Below are 14,870 nucleotides of genomic sequence, written 5' to 3'. Positions count from 1 at the left end.
TTTCACAGGTCACTATCTACAACTTCATTACAAGTTCCCTTATAGCATGTCTCGATCACGACAACCTCCACTTGTAACAGGCATCTCGCCAAATGAAGGTATCTCATGGACAAAGGTTACAATCAGAGGAGAAAACTTGGGAACTGGGCCAACTGACCTCATAGGTAGGTTGAAAAGAGCATTTACCAAAATGTTCTTTTAACTTTGTGGGGAATAAACTTGTATGTATTATGTTGAATAGATGAAGAGAGAGATTTTATTTGAAATCACATCAGAGTTATTTATAGAGGATGATCTGGAATGAAAATGAAAAATTATTGCTTACTTAATTCATTATTATAGTCATGAGTTTATCAAATCATAAACCTTATATGCCATCAGTCATCCATTTCTGTTTATTCTTCCTTCTTAATGTCTCCAAGATTTAGTATTGCCTCTCTATTTCCAGAGCCCCTGTCCTAATTCATACTATCGTTACTTTATCATCAAAGCAAAATCTTTGATTTCCTTGAATTCAGTCGCCTCAGACATTTATTAGCTGTATGACCCTGGGCAAGTCACTTAATTTGTTTGCCTCAGTTATCCTCAACTTATAAAGATGGTGATAATAATATCACCAACCTCCCTTGGTTGTTGTAAGGATCTAATGAATTCTAATGATCTTAGCTTAGGTGGTGTAGTGGATAGAGTGCTGGGCCTCAAGTAAGGATGAGTCGTCTTCCTGAGTTCAAATGTGGCCTCAGATACTGGCTGTGTGACCCTGGGCAAGTCACTCAACCCTGTTTGCCTCAATTTCCTTTTCTATAAAATGAACTGGAGAAGGAAATGGCAAAGCACTTCCATAAAAGCCCCAAATGGGATCCTGAAGAGTTGGACATGACTAAAAAATGACTGAACAACAACAGCAATAAAGTGCTTAGCACAGGAGGCCTGACATGTAGTAGGTATTATATGTATATATAGAGAGAGAGAGAGAGAGAGTTAGTAGGTATTTTATATATATATATATAGAGAGAGAGAGAGAGTTAGTATGAATACTAGCTATTTATTATTATCATTGATATTATTACGCAGTACTGTTACACACCCCTATCTCATGTGGACTTCAGCAACCCTATTAAGATACAGGTTTTATTATCCCTGTCTTACACATAAGGAAACTGAGGCTCTGAGAGGTTAAATGACTTGCCACAGCATGGTCATGTAGCTAATAAATGACAAGAATCTGAATTAAAACCCAAATCTTCCTGATTGTAAATCTAACTCTGTATCTACTGTAATATTGTTTAGCATGGATATTAGGCCTAAATAGTCAGTTCTGTGGTGGAAAGAACATTGGATTCAGTCAAAAGACCATTGAGCCTGTTTAGTAATTCTCCTGGTTTTTGTCTTTTCTGTCTAACCATAATAACCATTCTTTTTTTAAAAAAAAATTTATTAATTTATTTTGATTTATCAACAATCACTTCCATAAGCTTATAAGTTTTAAATTTTTCTCCCCCTTCTTTCCCCCCTCCCTCCCCAAGATGGCTCGCAATCTGATACAGGCTGTACATATATATTCCTATTAAATATATTTTCACATTAGTGATGTTGTAAGGAAGAATTAGGAGGAACCACCAGAAAGAGGAAACAAAACAAAGCAGAAGAAAAAAAAATAGCAAATAGTATGCTTCGATATGCATTCAGACTCCATAGGTCTTTCTTTGGATGTGGATAGCATTTTCCGTCATGAGACCTTTGGAGATGTTTTAGATTCTTGCATTGCTGAGAACGGCTAAATCTATCAACATTACTCATCGCACAATGTGGCTGTTACTGTGTACAACATTCTCCTTATTCTGCTCATTTCACTTAGCATCAGACCATACAAGTCTTTCCAGGTGTTTTTGAATTCTGCCTGCTCATCATTTCTTATAGCACAATAGTATTCCATTACATTGATATACCACAACTTGTTCAGCCATTCCGCAATTGGTGAACATTCCCTCAATTTTCAATTCTTTACCACCACAAAAAGAGCTGCTATAAATATTTTTGTATATGTGGGTCCTTTTCCCATTTGTATGATCTCTTTGGGATACAGCCCTAGAAATGCTATTGCTGGGTCAAAGGGTGTGTACATTTTTATAGTCCTTTGGGCATAGTTCCAAATTGTTCTCCGAAATGGTTGGATCATTTAACAACTCCACCAACAATGCATTAGTGTTACAATTTTCCCATATCTTCTCCAACATTTAGAATTTTCCTGTTTTGTCATGTTGGCCAATCTGATAGGTGTGATGTGGTATCTAAGAGCTGTTTTGATTTTTGTTTCTCTAATCAATAGTGATTTAGAGCATTTTTTCATATGACTGTAGATGGCTTTAATTTCTTTATCTGAGAATTGCCTGTTCATATCCTTCAACCATTTATCAACTGGGGAATGACTTGTATTCTTATAAATTTGACTTAATTACCATTCTTCTTTGTATCCTTTGCCATTTCATTGTCATATATTTCCCATTTCCTAAGTGCAACTATTCCCAAAGCTCTATCATTAGCTCACTTCTCTCTCATTTCTACACTCTCTCCTTTGTTGTTCTTATCCATTCCCATGGATTCAGTTATCATTTCTATACATTTGCTTCCTAATATTCTCATTGTCTCTCTTTCTCTCTGTCTCCCCTTCTCCACCCCCCACCCCCAGCTTCAGATTACTTACTAGTTGTATGACCCTGGGTAAATCCCTTAACCTCTATCTGCCTCAGTTTCCTTAGCTTTCAAATGGGGATAATAACAGCATATACATCACAGGATTGTTGTAAGGATCAAATGAGATAAAGTGTTTAGAATGTGCCTAGCACATTATTGTTGCTCAGTCGTTTCAGTCCTGTCAACTCTTTGTGACTCCATTTGGGGTTTCCTCGACAAAGTCAACAGACATTTATTAAGTGCCTGTTATGTACCAAGCCCTGTGCTAAGCATTGGGAATACAAGGAAAGGCAAAAAACCATCTCTGCTCTCGAGGAGTTCACAATGTAATCATGGGTATAGGATAAATTGGAGATAATAAAAAAGGCCCTACAATTAAGGGGGATGAGGAAAGCCTTCTTATAAAAGATGAGATGTTAACAGGGATTTGATGGAAGGTAGGAAAAGTAGGAAGTAGAAATGAGGAAGGAGAGCATTCCATGCATGGGGGACAAGCCAGTGAAAATTCCTGAAGTCTAATCTTGTGTCAGAATGCCAGTCCTGTAGTGAACCTAGGCAGTTCGGTGCTACAGTGTGGGTAAATCACTGGGCCTCGAGTTGGCAAAACCTTAGTTCACATCGGGCCTTAGACATTCACTATCTCTGTTACCCTGAGCAAGTCACTTAACTTCTGTCTGCCTCAGTTTCCTAAAATAGGGATAATAATAGGGAAGAGAATAAGCATTGATTTGGTGTCACCTACGTGCCAGGCAGTATAAGCACTTTTTTGCAAACATTATCTCAATTGACCCTTACAACAAACATGGTGTGTATGTTTGTATGCATATTCAGATCAGGAAGACCTGAATTCAAATCCATCCTCTGACACTTTTAACAGTATGATCCTGGGCAGGTCATTTAGCCTCTTTTTGCCTCAGTTTCCTTATCTGTCAAATGAGGATAATAATAGCATCTACTTCCCAAGTTGATTATGAGGATCAAATGAAAGAATATTTTTAAAGCTCTTAGCACAGTGCCTGGCATAGATTAAGTGCTATGTAAATGTTAGCTATTATTATTAATTTATATCTGATAATTCTTATATATCATATTTATATTTACAGTATAATTTACATTACACATATATTTACATTATACGCATACATAACATCATAGTGCTGACCTCCCAAGTTTGTTGTAAAGATCAGAGGATCAAAGGAGATATTGTGTATGTGTCTCTGTGTGTGTACATGTGTATGTATATGTGTACATGTATGTATATGTATACTAGCACCTACTTCCATAGTTTCTTGTAAGGATAAAATGAGATATTTATCAAGCATGTAGCACCTACATAGTAGGTACTTAATAAGTGCTTCTTCTCTCTCCCTTCTCTTCCCTAATAGCTTATAGATATCTTCAATTGGATTTCCTGTTGGCATGTCAAACTTAACCTTCCAAAGTGAAACTCATAAAATTCTCCACAATATAAATCCATTTGTCCTCCAAACTTCTCCTTTTCTGTTGAGGGCTCTAGCATTCTTGCTGTTATTTAGATTTATATCCTTGGGAGTCATCCTGTGACTTTTGGTTCTCTCTTGCCCATTCTGTTCTCTCCATTTATATGTCCATCTCCCTAGTTCAGGCACTCATCACCTTTTTCCTGGACTATCATAATAACTCCCTAATTGTTCTTCTTGCTTCTAACCTCTTCTCTCTTCAATCCTTTCTCCACACAGCTGCCAAATTCACCTAATTAAGGTGCAAATTAGACAATGTAACACTAATGCATTGTTGGTGGAGTTGTTAAATGATCCAACCATTTCGGAGAACAATTTGGAACTATGCCCAAAGGACTATAAAAATGTACACACCCTTTGACCCAGCAATAGCATTTCTAGGGCTGTATCCCAAAGAGATCATACAAATGGGAAAAACCTGCTATTTAAAAACCTGCTGCATCCCCACAGATATTTGGTTTCTTTATTCATTTTTATATTCCAAGTTCCTATTACAGTATGTTTTTCAAAGTAGGAACTTAATAAGTACTTGATGAATTTGATTGGTAATAATAATTCATAATAATTTTGCCTTGCCTCACAGGGTTGTTCTGAGGAAAGTGTTTTGTAAATTATATAGTGTTATATAAATATGAACTATTACTATTTTTTAGCTCATATTCTCTGTACAAAAGGAGTATATACATGGCATTCAGATTGACTACAAATATGGAGGCTAAATACAAGACAGAGGTTCCAATATGTGGCGTTTAAGGTATACCTGTACATTTCTCACCCCAGATACAAATAATCTAAAGGATTATTTCAAAACTTGCACTGGACCTGTAAGTTAGAAGAAGAAATAAACTATACAAAGACATAGTATTGCATAATGGTTTCATTTATTACAAAAGCAATTTATCATTCTTGGATAGGAGGATACCTGTACCTTTCACTATAAAAATTACCTTAACCCTCATGCCTTTGATCAAACAGACTTCTTTTTAACTATTCTAAAAATATTGGTCACTTCTTCTTTACTGCTTTTGAATAGGGACTGTTTTCTCTTGTTTTTCCCAATCCCCCCACTTCCTGTACTTCTTTTCCTTTTTTGAAAAGTATTTTTTAATCTGTCCTAAATTTCTGCTATTCTCAATTGCTTATTGGCTGTGTACTTTTAGCAGTTCTGAAACGTTATGTAAACTAAGGCTGAAGTCTTGGATGTGGAAGCTGCTGTTAACACAGTCTTCCTTGTTGTGCTATCTTTTTCAATTGAGTTTGGCTACTTTCTTTCTTTGACTTCTAGTCTTAAAGACCCTCTAGAAGCAAAACAGCTCCAGGAGGGCCAACTCCTTTCTGCTTAAGAAATTTCCCAACAGATAACATACTGGACATTATCATATGGATTATAATTTATTGACCTTCCATTACAATTGAGAGGAAAAATTAAATAATTTGATCAAGGCCATCAAGTAAACTAAGAAGAAAAATATTGAAAAGTGATGCTAGGTTATAATTCATGATAGAAGCAGCATAGTACGTTGGAAAGATCTGAAGCTGTGGAGCTAGAAGACCTTGTTTTCAGTTCTGCCTCTAATACTTACTGTTCAATGACACTGAATGAATCATTAAACCTTCCTGGGCTTCAGTTTCATCATCTATAAAATGAGAGGTTTCTACTAGATTATCCCTGAGATTGCTTCCAGTTCTCAGTCTGTTACCATATGTATTTTGAATACATTATATTCCATTTACAGTATATTCCATTTACTATTGTTTTATCCTGTGGTACTATGCTTAATAATTTTTTTCATTCATTCATTCTGAATTCTTTAGCAAAAATTTCAAAAAATACTTAAAAATGCATTTCTATTTTTATTGGGGTAGACTTGTCTAATCTTATGTTTTTTTATGCTGTGGACAGTTATTCTAACTATTGTTGCTGTAAATAGAAAAAATCCTGAGATTCTTTAGGACGGAGGTTTAGTTTAAAACTGGTTGCTAATCACAATGTTAACTTGTGCTCTGAAACATGGGCAGTGATATCCTGTGTAATTTTTTATCCATAACTGTAGCTATGCTTTTTGTATGTAATACTTTTTTTAGCCTTGCTGAAATTCATTTTTTGATATGCCTGTTGTTTGGCAAAGCAAGGTAAGACTCTCCTTAGATTGTGAATTTCTTAAGAACAGGGACTGTCTTTTGCCTTTCTTTTTATCTGTGACACTTAGTGCAGTGCTTATCACATAGTAGGTCCCAAATAAATACTTGTTGACTGACTGACTATAGGATTTTTTAACCTACACAGTAACAGCAATGGCCAAATAAAACTGTACAAAAAAGTACTTTATTTGACTGTCCACAAGATCCTAAAAATCATTTTATCATCATTTGTGGCATGGATTTTTCTACTTTCTAAGCCATAATAAGAATGCTAGACTTAAGAAATCAAGACATAGAACTACAGATATGTAATTGATTATTTGACTTTCTACTTTATATGTAGATGGCTTTTTGTTAAATTCATAATTCTCTAATTTAAGCTAACATCCTGAATGAAAATGCAGATATCCTTTCTGCTATAGGGGTAAGTGGTATAACTTAAAGTAAATAGTGCTGACCTATCAGTTCACCAGTGGCTAGGGAATTTGAGGCTGTGGCTTTATCATGCATAATTCTTAGATGAGATTGTAAATCAAAACTTGACAATAACCACTGCTATATGAATAAAATATTCTTTTAAAGTAGTTTTCTGTCTACCTCCATCTTCATGGATGGTAATATATGTAATGTTTCTAAGGTGATCAAAGTTTTAGGATTAGAATTTTTTAAGATTTTTTTTAAGAATAATTTTCTTTAGGATAATATCCTAAAAAATTTAAGATAATTTTTAGAATTATCTCTCATGTATCTTAGAGATGGAGTTTATGTTCAGTCTAAAGTCTACTAGCAAAACACTTTACTAATATGGGACCCAGGTTTCTCTAGATGGCAGGTCAGATTCATTGGGAGTTACTAATATGGGACCCAAGTAAGAAGCCCTTTTATTTTGAGAATCTGCCATGACATCTATTATTGAAACAGATTTATTTATTTTTTCTTTTTGCTCCAAGCAGATTTTTAAATCCACTGGATTCTTTTTTTTTTACCATAAAAAACTTATTTCAGTACTGAATTAAAAAAAAATAGAACATTCATTACCAAAGAAATGCTTAGAAGTTCTTTTAAAATAGTAAAATTCCCTTCATGTGTGAATAAAGTTTGGTTTTAGAGAACTCCCTAAATGCCATGATTCCAAGCAATATAATACAAAGCTTATTGGCTAGGCCTAAAGAAACCTAGTTATATCCCTTTATATTTAATATCATGTTCTTTCTAAGCAGTGCTTAGTGCTTTTAGTTGTAATAAAAGATGACTTGAGTTCCTCTCTTCAGTATTTTAAACCAGATTTGGCATCACTTGATGTGTTCTTGATATCTGACAAAATTATTGGCATCCCTAAGCTTGACCTTTGAGCAACACAAGAAAGTTAAATAATAAGAAGAGAAAAAGTGTGAAGTGTTTGGTTTCTAACCACACACATTCTGGCCTGTTTTCCCTCATAAATATTTATTAAATTGGTCACTGCTCTTTAGAAATGAAAAATACAAATGGAAAATGCAAAGTTAGAAAAATAGCTGACACTGAATTTGCAGATCATATGCTACTTCTGAACCTGCTAGAATATAAGTTACTCATTAGTATCCTTCATTGCCACTCTGCTGTGTTAGATTATTTCAAAAAATGTCAATTTCTGTGGTTTTGGAGTAAATAGTTTTCATAAGTAAACCTAATAGTACCATATTTAGCTATACTTTGATGCACATCAGAACTCAATATCACTTCAGTTTGGTAGCAAATACAGGGAGAATCTGTGATTTACTCGGTGTAGGGAATACCTTCTCCCAGTGCAGTTCATGTGACTTGCTTAGGGTTACATGGCTAATCAGAGGTGAGATTTGACCTATGAGCTTTCTGATTACAAACTCAGCTTTCTACTATGCTCTGCTGCTTCTGTCTGGTAGAATATCTTTAGAAAGCTTCTTTATCTTTAGAAATCAATAGGCAAGTTTAAAAATATAAGAATTCTAGTGATATATTCTAAGGAACCCCTAGAAGGATTTCTCCCTTTATTTGTTATTATTTTTTTGCATTGAATACGGTGACTTTATTGATGGTATACAATATAGGTTCTATATTTCTCCCCCCTACTATTGGGGTGCATTAGGTCAAGGATATGAATAGGGCCTGGCATTGCCAGTATAGGGATGTGGGCTCCTCAGTGGTGGAACTCCTTTTTTGGCTTGGGCTTACTCCTTTGAGTCCATGTGGACTGTGAGGTCTACTACTCTGTTGCGCTAATCCTACTCATTGTCATACCAGGAAATGAGTTTGACAGAATGGCCTTTAAGGGCAATAACAATGCCAGCATCAAAGGTAGAAGAGTGGATGTCACTGTTAAAGTCATAGGATACAACCTGGTCTTCTGTGTAGCCCTTGATGTCCTTCAAAGGTCCCTCTGATGCTTGCTTCACCGCTTTCTTGATATCATCATATTTGGCAGGTTTCTCTAGATGGCAGGTCAGATTCATTGGGAGTAGGAATAGAGAAGGCCATGCCTATGAACTTCCCATTCAGCTCAAATGTGACCTTGCCCACAGTCTTAGCAGTACCAGGGGAAGCAGGGATGATGTTTTGGGCAGCACCATACCCATCACATTACAGCTTGCCAGAGGGATCATTTACTGTCTTCTGGGTAGCAGTAATGGCATGGACTGTGGTCATGAGTCCTTCCACAATGCCAAAGTTGGCATGAATGACCTTGGCCATGGGGACTAAGCAATTGGTAGTATAGGCGGCATTACTGATGACCTTTTTTTTTTTTTTTTTGGTGAGGCAGTTGGGGTTAAGTGATTTTTAAGTGACTTGTGCAGGGTCACACAGCTAGTAAGTGTCAAGTGTCTGGTCTGAGACTGCATTTGAACTCAGGTCCTCCTGATTCTAGGGTTGGTGCTGTATCCACTGTGCCACCTAGCTGCCCCAACCTACTGACAGTCTTAAGAGAATTATCATACTACTCATGGTTCACTCCCATCATGAACATTGGGGTATCAACAGAAGGGGTTCCCCCCTTCAGATGAGCCCAAGGTATTCCAACATACTCAGCTCTAGCATCTCCCCACTTAATACTGGTGTGATTCCACTCCTGGAAGACGGTGATGACATTTCCATTGGTCACCAGCTTTTCATTCTCAGCTTTGACAGTGTCCTTGAGCTTGCCCTGGGTGGAATCATATTGAAATACATAAACCATGTAGTTGAAGTCAGTTAAGGGGTTAGTAATGTCTACTCTGCCTGAGTTGAATGCAGCCCTAGTTACCAGGTACCCACTACTGCCAGATCCATTGACTCCAACCTTCACTGTCTTGTCTCAGGAATGCAACTACAGCAGCAGATCCTGGTACCAAGCTTGGGAGAAGAGCTGAGAGCTCTCCCTTGATTTATAAGAAACTGAGTATTTCATCTTAGCTACACATAGAAAACAGTTCCTTAATAGAATTAGTAATCAAAAATAACTAATTTACTCATAAACTGTATTAAGAGAGTCATCATCTTTAGCATTAGAAATGAAAACTCTCCTATACAGAAGCCCTGTACTCTACATCTAGAATATTGTGTGCTGTTCTAGGTGTTACGATAAGGCTGGATATTGATAAGCTGGAAACCAGAATAATAATAGGCTTTGAGATAACACCATATGAGGATCAGTATATAGATTAGGGAAGAGAAGACTTTTAAGGGAGCAAGAATCACGCTAGCTATCTTTAAGTATTTACTCTGATATCATGTGAAAGAGTGAGTGGATGTGTTTTGCTTGGGCTGTGGGTTCTAGCACTTAGGGTAATGGGTAGAATTGCTGAGAGCCAGATTTCTGCTTGATATAAGGGAAAATTTTCCAAACAATTAAAGGTTTCCGAAAGTGAATAAAGAGGGCTGCCTTAGGAGGTAGTGACTTTCCCCTTACTGGATGTTTTTAGGTAGATGTTAGACAGCCACTTGTCAGATATGTTGGGAGGATTTTTGTTCAGGTTGCAATTATACTATATGACCTCTGAGGTCCCTTCCAACTCTTAGATTCTGTGATTTTTATAATATGTTATTGCTATGAAGGCATACTTATTGTAAAAACTACCAGGCTTTTGTCTTGTTTATATTACCACTATCCTTTCCCCCTTGCTCTCAAAAAAGGACCTTAACTCGTACTTTACTGAGAAAAGTAAGGTCCTTTTGTGATTACCTTCTTCTTTACAATTCTACACCTTACATCTCCTCAACATAATTTCTAATTCTCTCCTCATTTGTTTTGGAACAGATGGTCCTTGCTAAGTCCTACCCTTCTACCTGAACCTTTGGTTCCATGCCTCTCTCTCTCTGGTCATCAGTCTGTACTGGCTTCTTCTCTGCTGCTTATGTTCAGATCTCCCCATTTCTTAAAAAGCCTTTAATTGACCCTGCTATCACTTTAAGCCAAGAGTTATTAACAAGAGTTTCACAATCTGTGCTTAGATTTCAGGGAGTATGGGAACTTGAATAGGAAAAAAATTACGTGCTTATTTTCAGTAACCTTTAACTAAAATTTAACTTCATTTCCTTAAATCATTTAAAAACATTGTTCTGATAAGGGGATCCGTAGGTTTCACATTACCAAAGGGGATCATGACACACAAAAAAGGTTAAGAACACCTGCTTTAAGTGTTATACTTTGTCATCCATTTATTTTAAAGCTAAATTCTTAGAAAAAATTGTCTATACTACTTGTTTTAATTTATCGCTTTAATTTTATTCACTTCTCAACCCCTTGTAGTCTGGTTCCTACCCCACCACTTACTAGAAACTGCTTTCTATTAATTGTGAAATCAAAGGGCCTTTTTTCTGTTCACATCCATCTTGATCTTTCTTCACTCAAGAAGCAGTCTGGAAGAATGAGCAAAGAAAATAAAAGATCACACTATAAAAAACTATTATGGTAACAGGCAGGCTCAAGATAAAGACATATGAGCCATAAACTTAGAAGAGAATGACACTAAAACATCTACAACATAGCCTCAAAACGAAACACGGCTTAGTATGAATTCAAGTAGAATTTCTGGGAGAGATGAAGCAAGAGTTAGAAGACTTAAAAAAATGTTTTTAATCAATGAAATAAGAGCAAAAAAAAAAAAAAAGGAAAAGAAATGAGAGCTATGGAAGAAAGAATTGGAAAGAGAATTAATAGCTTAGCATACATGGTATGAAACCTTCCCCAAGCAAAAAACTCCCCGAAAATTTAAATGGACCAGATAAAAACCAGTGACCTCATGAGATAATAAGAAATAATAAAACAAAGTCAAAAGACTGAAAAAATAGAAGGAAATATAAAAGTTGAAGGCATCTCACAACAAAAAGAACTGGTCTGGAAAAAAGATTAAGGAGGAAAAATTTAGTAATCCTTATACTACTTGAATGTTATGAATGAAAGACATTTCATAGACATCATAGTTCAAGAAGACATAAAAGAAAACTACCCAGATACCTTTGAACCAGAAGGCAAAGTGAAAATAAATAAAAGTGAACTGAGTATAATGTTGTAGAGGAGAAAATGTACCTTTAATGAAATAGAGGACTTCCAATCTTTCCTGATAAAAAAGACCAAAGCTATATAGAATTTTTGAAGTTCCGACATCAGAGTTAAGATAAACAAAAAGGTAAACATGAACGAGCAAGCATAAGAGTTTAAACAAGGGTAAACTGCTTACATTCTAATATGGGTAGAGGATGCATATGTCCCCTCGGACTTCTATTAACCTCAGGGGTCATAGAGGAAATCTAATTAGATAGATGGCTAGGGGTTGATTCTCTTATGACTTGATGACTTTAAAATAACAGTAGAATGAGAGAAGACAAACATACTAGGAGGGGAGAAGGGAAAGAAAGATTAGGGGAAATTATCTTACATAATCAGGATGTGCAAGTAGAAGTCTGTGTAAACAAGAAGGAAAGGTTAAGTATGGCTGACACTTGAACTTCACTCTCTGACATACACACAGTTGGGTAGAGAAATACATTTCACTCCATAAGGAAATAGGTAGGAAAGGAAAGAAGGTAGAAAGGGGAATTAGAAGGAGGGTAGATTAAGGGAAGACTTAGTCTCGAGTAAAACAAACTAAGGATATACAAAAATAGTTGTAGGTTTTTTTGAGGTGACAAAGAAGAGTAATCTGAGGAGGTGCTCCTTGATTGAGGAAGGACTGAAGCAATTATGGTATATAAATGTGATATAATACTATTGTTATAAGAAATGAAGGATTTGGTTTCAGAGAAACCTGGGAAGACTTGTATGGACTGATGCTGAATGAAATAAACAGAACCAGGAGAACAATTTATATAATGACAACAATATTGTAAAGCAAACAACTTGAAAGAATTATGAATTCTGAGAAGCATAGTAACTAACCACAGTTCCAGAGCACTAATGGTAAAACATGTTACCCACTTCCTGATGGAGAAATGAAATACTCCAGGGTACAGAATGAGACGTGTGTGTGTGTGTGTGTGTGTGTGTGTGTGTGTGTGACATACAGAAAGAAATAATTGAATCTAATTAGTATTCATTAAGTGGTATATACCAGGCACTACACTAGGCATAGAAAGACAAAAAACAATACCCAAACCAGAGCCTGTATTCAAGGTATTTGCTCTTGAAGGAATTATTCCAGAAGGAAGCAGGGGAAAATGTGTACACAGATAAGTAAATATACATATGTATTTCTTTATATACTGTATATATATATATATGTGTGTATATATATATATATATATATATTGGGGAGGGGTTCAAGGAAGACTAGCACCTCTGATGTGAGAGCTTGCCAATCCCTTTTCAGGGCTGCTTATCCATCTTTGGCTTTCTCCTGTGGCTCCATGAAGCTATAGCATTCACAGTAGCCACACTCGGGTAAACCATGTTGGCAGATGGGCTGAACCAGGTTGAGGGTAACAGATGGGCCACAAACCTATTGGTAAATTAGGAGAATGTTTGCCCCAAGCACGTAAAGATTTCCCCCAGTGGAATGGGTAGATGAGAACAATTTGCTCCAGCAACCATGAAGGCAGCTGCAGTAAGCACTTAGAACTTGGTCAGACGGTGAAGACTCCAAGGTCTTCCACTGCATCCTGGGCCATCACCAGTCATCTTGACCATTGTCTTGCCACTGGACTTTGATGACTCTGGAAAAGAGAATGAGGCTGACAGCTTTGTGCAACTCTGCCTCACTTAAATCCAGTTCACACATGAGTCAAGTCATCACTCCATGATGTCATTGGTCTTCTTTGAAAATGAAGGACAAACAACTCTGTGTGTGTATGTATGTATGTATGTATGTATGTATGTGTGTATGTATGTACACATAGAGAGAGATTGCTCATGTTTCATCATTAGTCCCTTGCAATCATGATTAGTCATTACTCTCTTTCATGAGTCTGGGCAAACTGTCCTTCATACTGAAACTCATACAGGATTCTTCAACCTCATTTCTGTGCCCTTCTCTTGGGCCATGTCCCTTGCCCGAAATGTGCTCTTTCCTCACCTCTGCCTCTTAGATTTCTTAGTTTCCTTAGTTTCCTGCAAAGCTCAGCTCAGATGCCACATGAAGACTTTCTGTCATGCAATGCTAATGTTTCCCCTCCAACAGATAATTTCTATTTGTATGTATCTTTATATGTGCATGTTATTTTTCCATGTATGGGCAAGAATGTTTCACTTTTGTCTTTACATTCCTAGTACATAACGGTCTCTTGTTGATTGATTGATGGGTATTGACATCAGAAAACAGCTGACATAATGCGGAATTTGTTATTTGTTTTCACTTCATTGATTGCTTTAATTTTTCAGGTTTGACAATTTGTGGACACAATTGCCTCCTGACTGCAGAATGGATGTCTGCCAGTAAAATAGTATGTCGAGTGGGACAAGCTAAAAATGACAAGGGTGACATCATTGTCACAACAAAATCGGGAGGAAAAGGAACCTCTACGGTGTCTTTCAAGCTTCTCAAACCAGAAAAGATTGGTATGATTTTTATCCTTCTGTCTAATAAGGGAAACAAGTAAAATTTTAAAAAAAGTTTTTTAAAATACTCATTAGTTTGAATTTCATTTTCTCTCAGATTTAATTCAGATGCTTGTAATTAATATTTTATGTTTATTTGTACCACACTGGGGTTTAAATCTGCATTTTCTATAAGAGAAGTGTTTGAACAAAGTGAGACAGTGTTGTAAAAAAAGACACACATATTAACAATTAAACCTGGTTAACAGTTCTTTGTTCCTCTCTCAAGAGAAGGATCATAGGGTGATGGACTTAGAGCTGAGGACTTAGAGCTCATCTAGTTCAACCTCTCATTTTACAGATGAGGAAATTAAGGCCCAGGGGTATAAAGTGACTGACTCAGGGTCAGACAGGTGTCAAGGCCAAGATTTGAATGTCAGTCCTAACTGGCAGGCAGTTTAAGAGTTGGTTTTATACTTGTGAGAACCCAAATCCATTGCAAAATGGTTCATTTAGATGCTCTCCCCCAACATGTCTAGCTGCTAACTTGGTAAAATGAATTGCATAAATTT

The 14,870-nt window shown here is 36.4% G+C and overlaps 1 protein-coding gene across 2 annotated transcripts in view; it reads left to right on the top strand.

The window, feature by feature from the left end:
* Positions 1-14,870, top strand: part of EXOC2 (exocyst complex component 2) — a 231,880-nt gene that overhangs the window by 28,795 nt on the left and 188,215 nt on the right. For both annotated transcript variants that reach the window (XM_027841894.1, XM_027841975.1), the window contains 2 exons: positions 9-164; positions 14,143-14,319. In XM_027841894.1, the coding sequence (XP_027697695.1) occupies positions 47-164; positions 14,143-14,319 (295 nt within the window). In that variant the 5' untranslated portion in view covers positions 9-46. The remainder of the gene's footprint in view (positions 1-8; positions 165-14,142; positions 14,320-14,870) is intronic.

This window comes from Vombatus ursinus, unplaced genomic scaffold (assembly GCF_900497805.2).
Source record: "Vombatus ursinus unplaced genomic scaffold, bare-nosed wombat genome assembly UNPS02000577.1, whole genome shotgun sequence".
Lineage (NCBI taxonomy): Eukaryota > Metazoa > Chordata > Mammalia > Diprotodontia > Vombatidae > Vombatus > Vombatus ursinus.
Note: the sequence above shows the minus strand (reverse complement) of the source record. Positions and strands in the feature narration are given on the sequence as shown.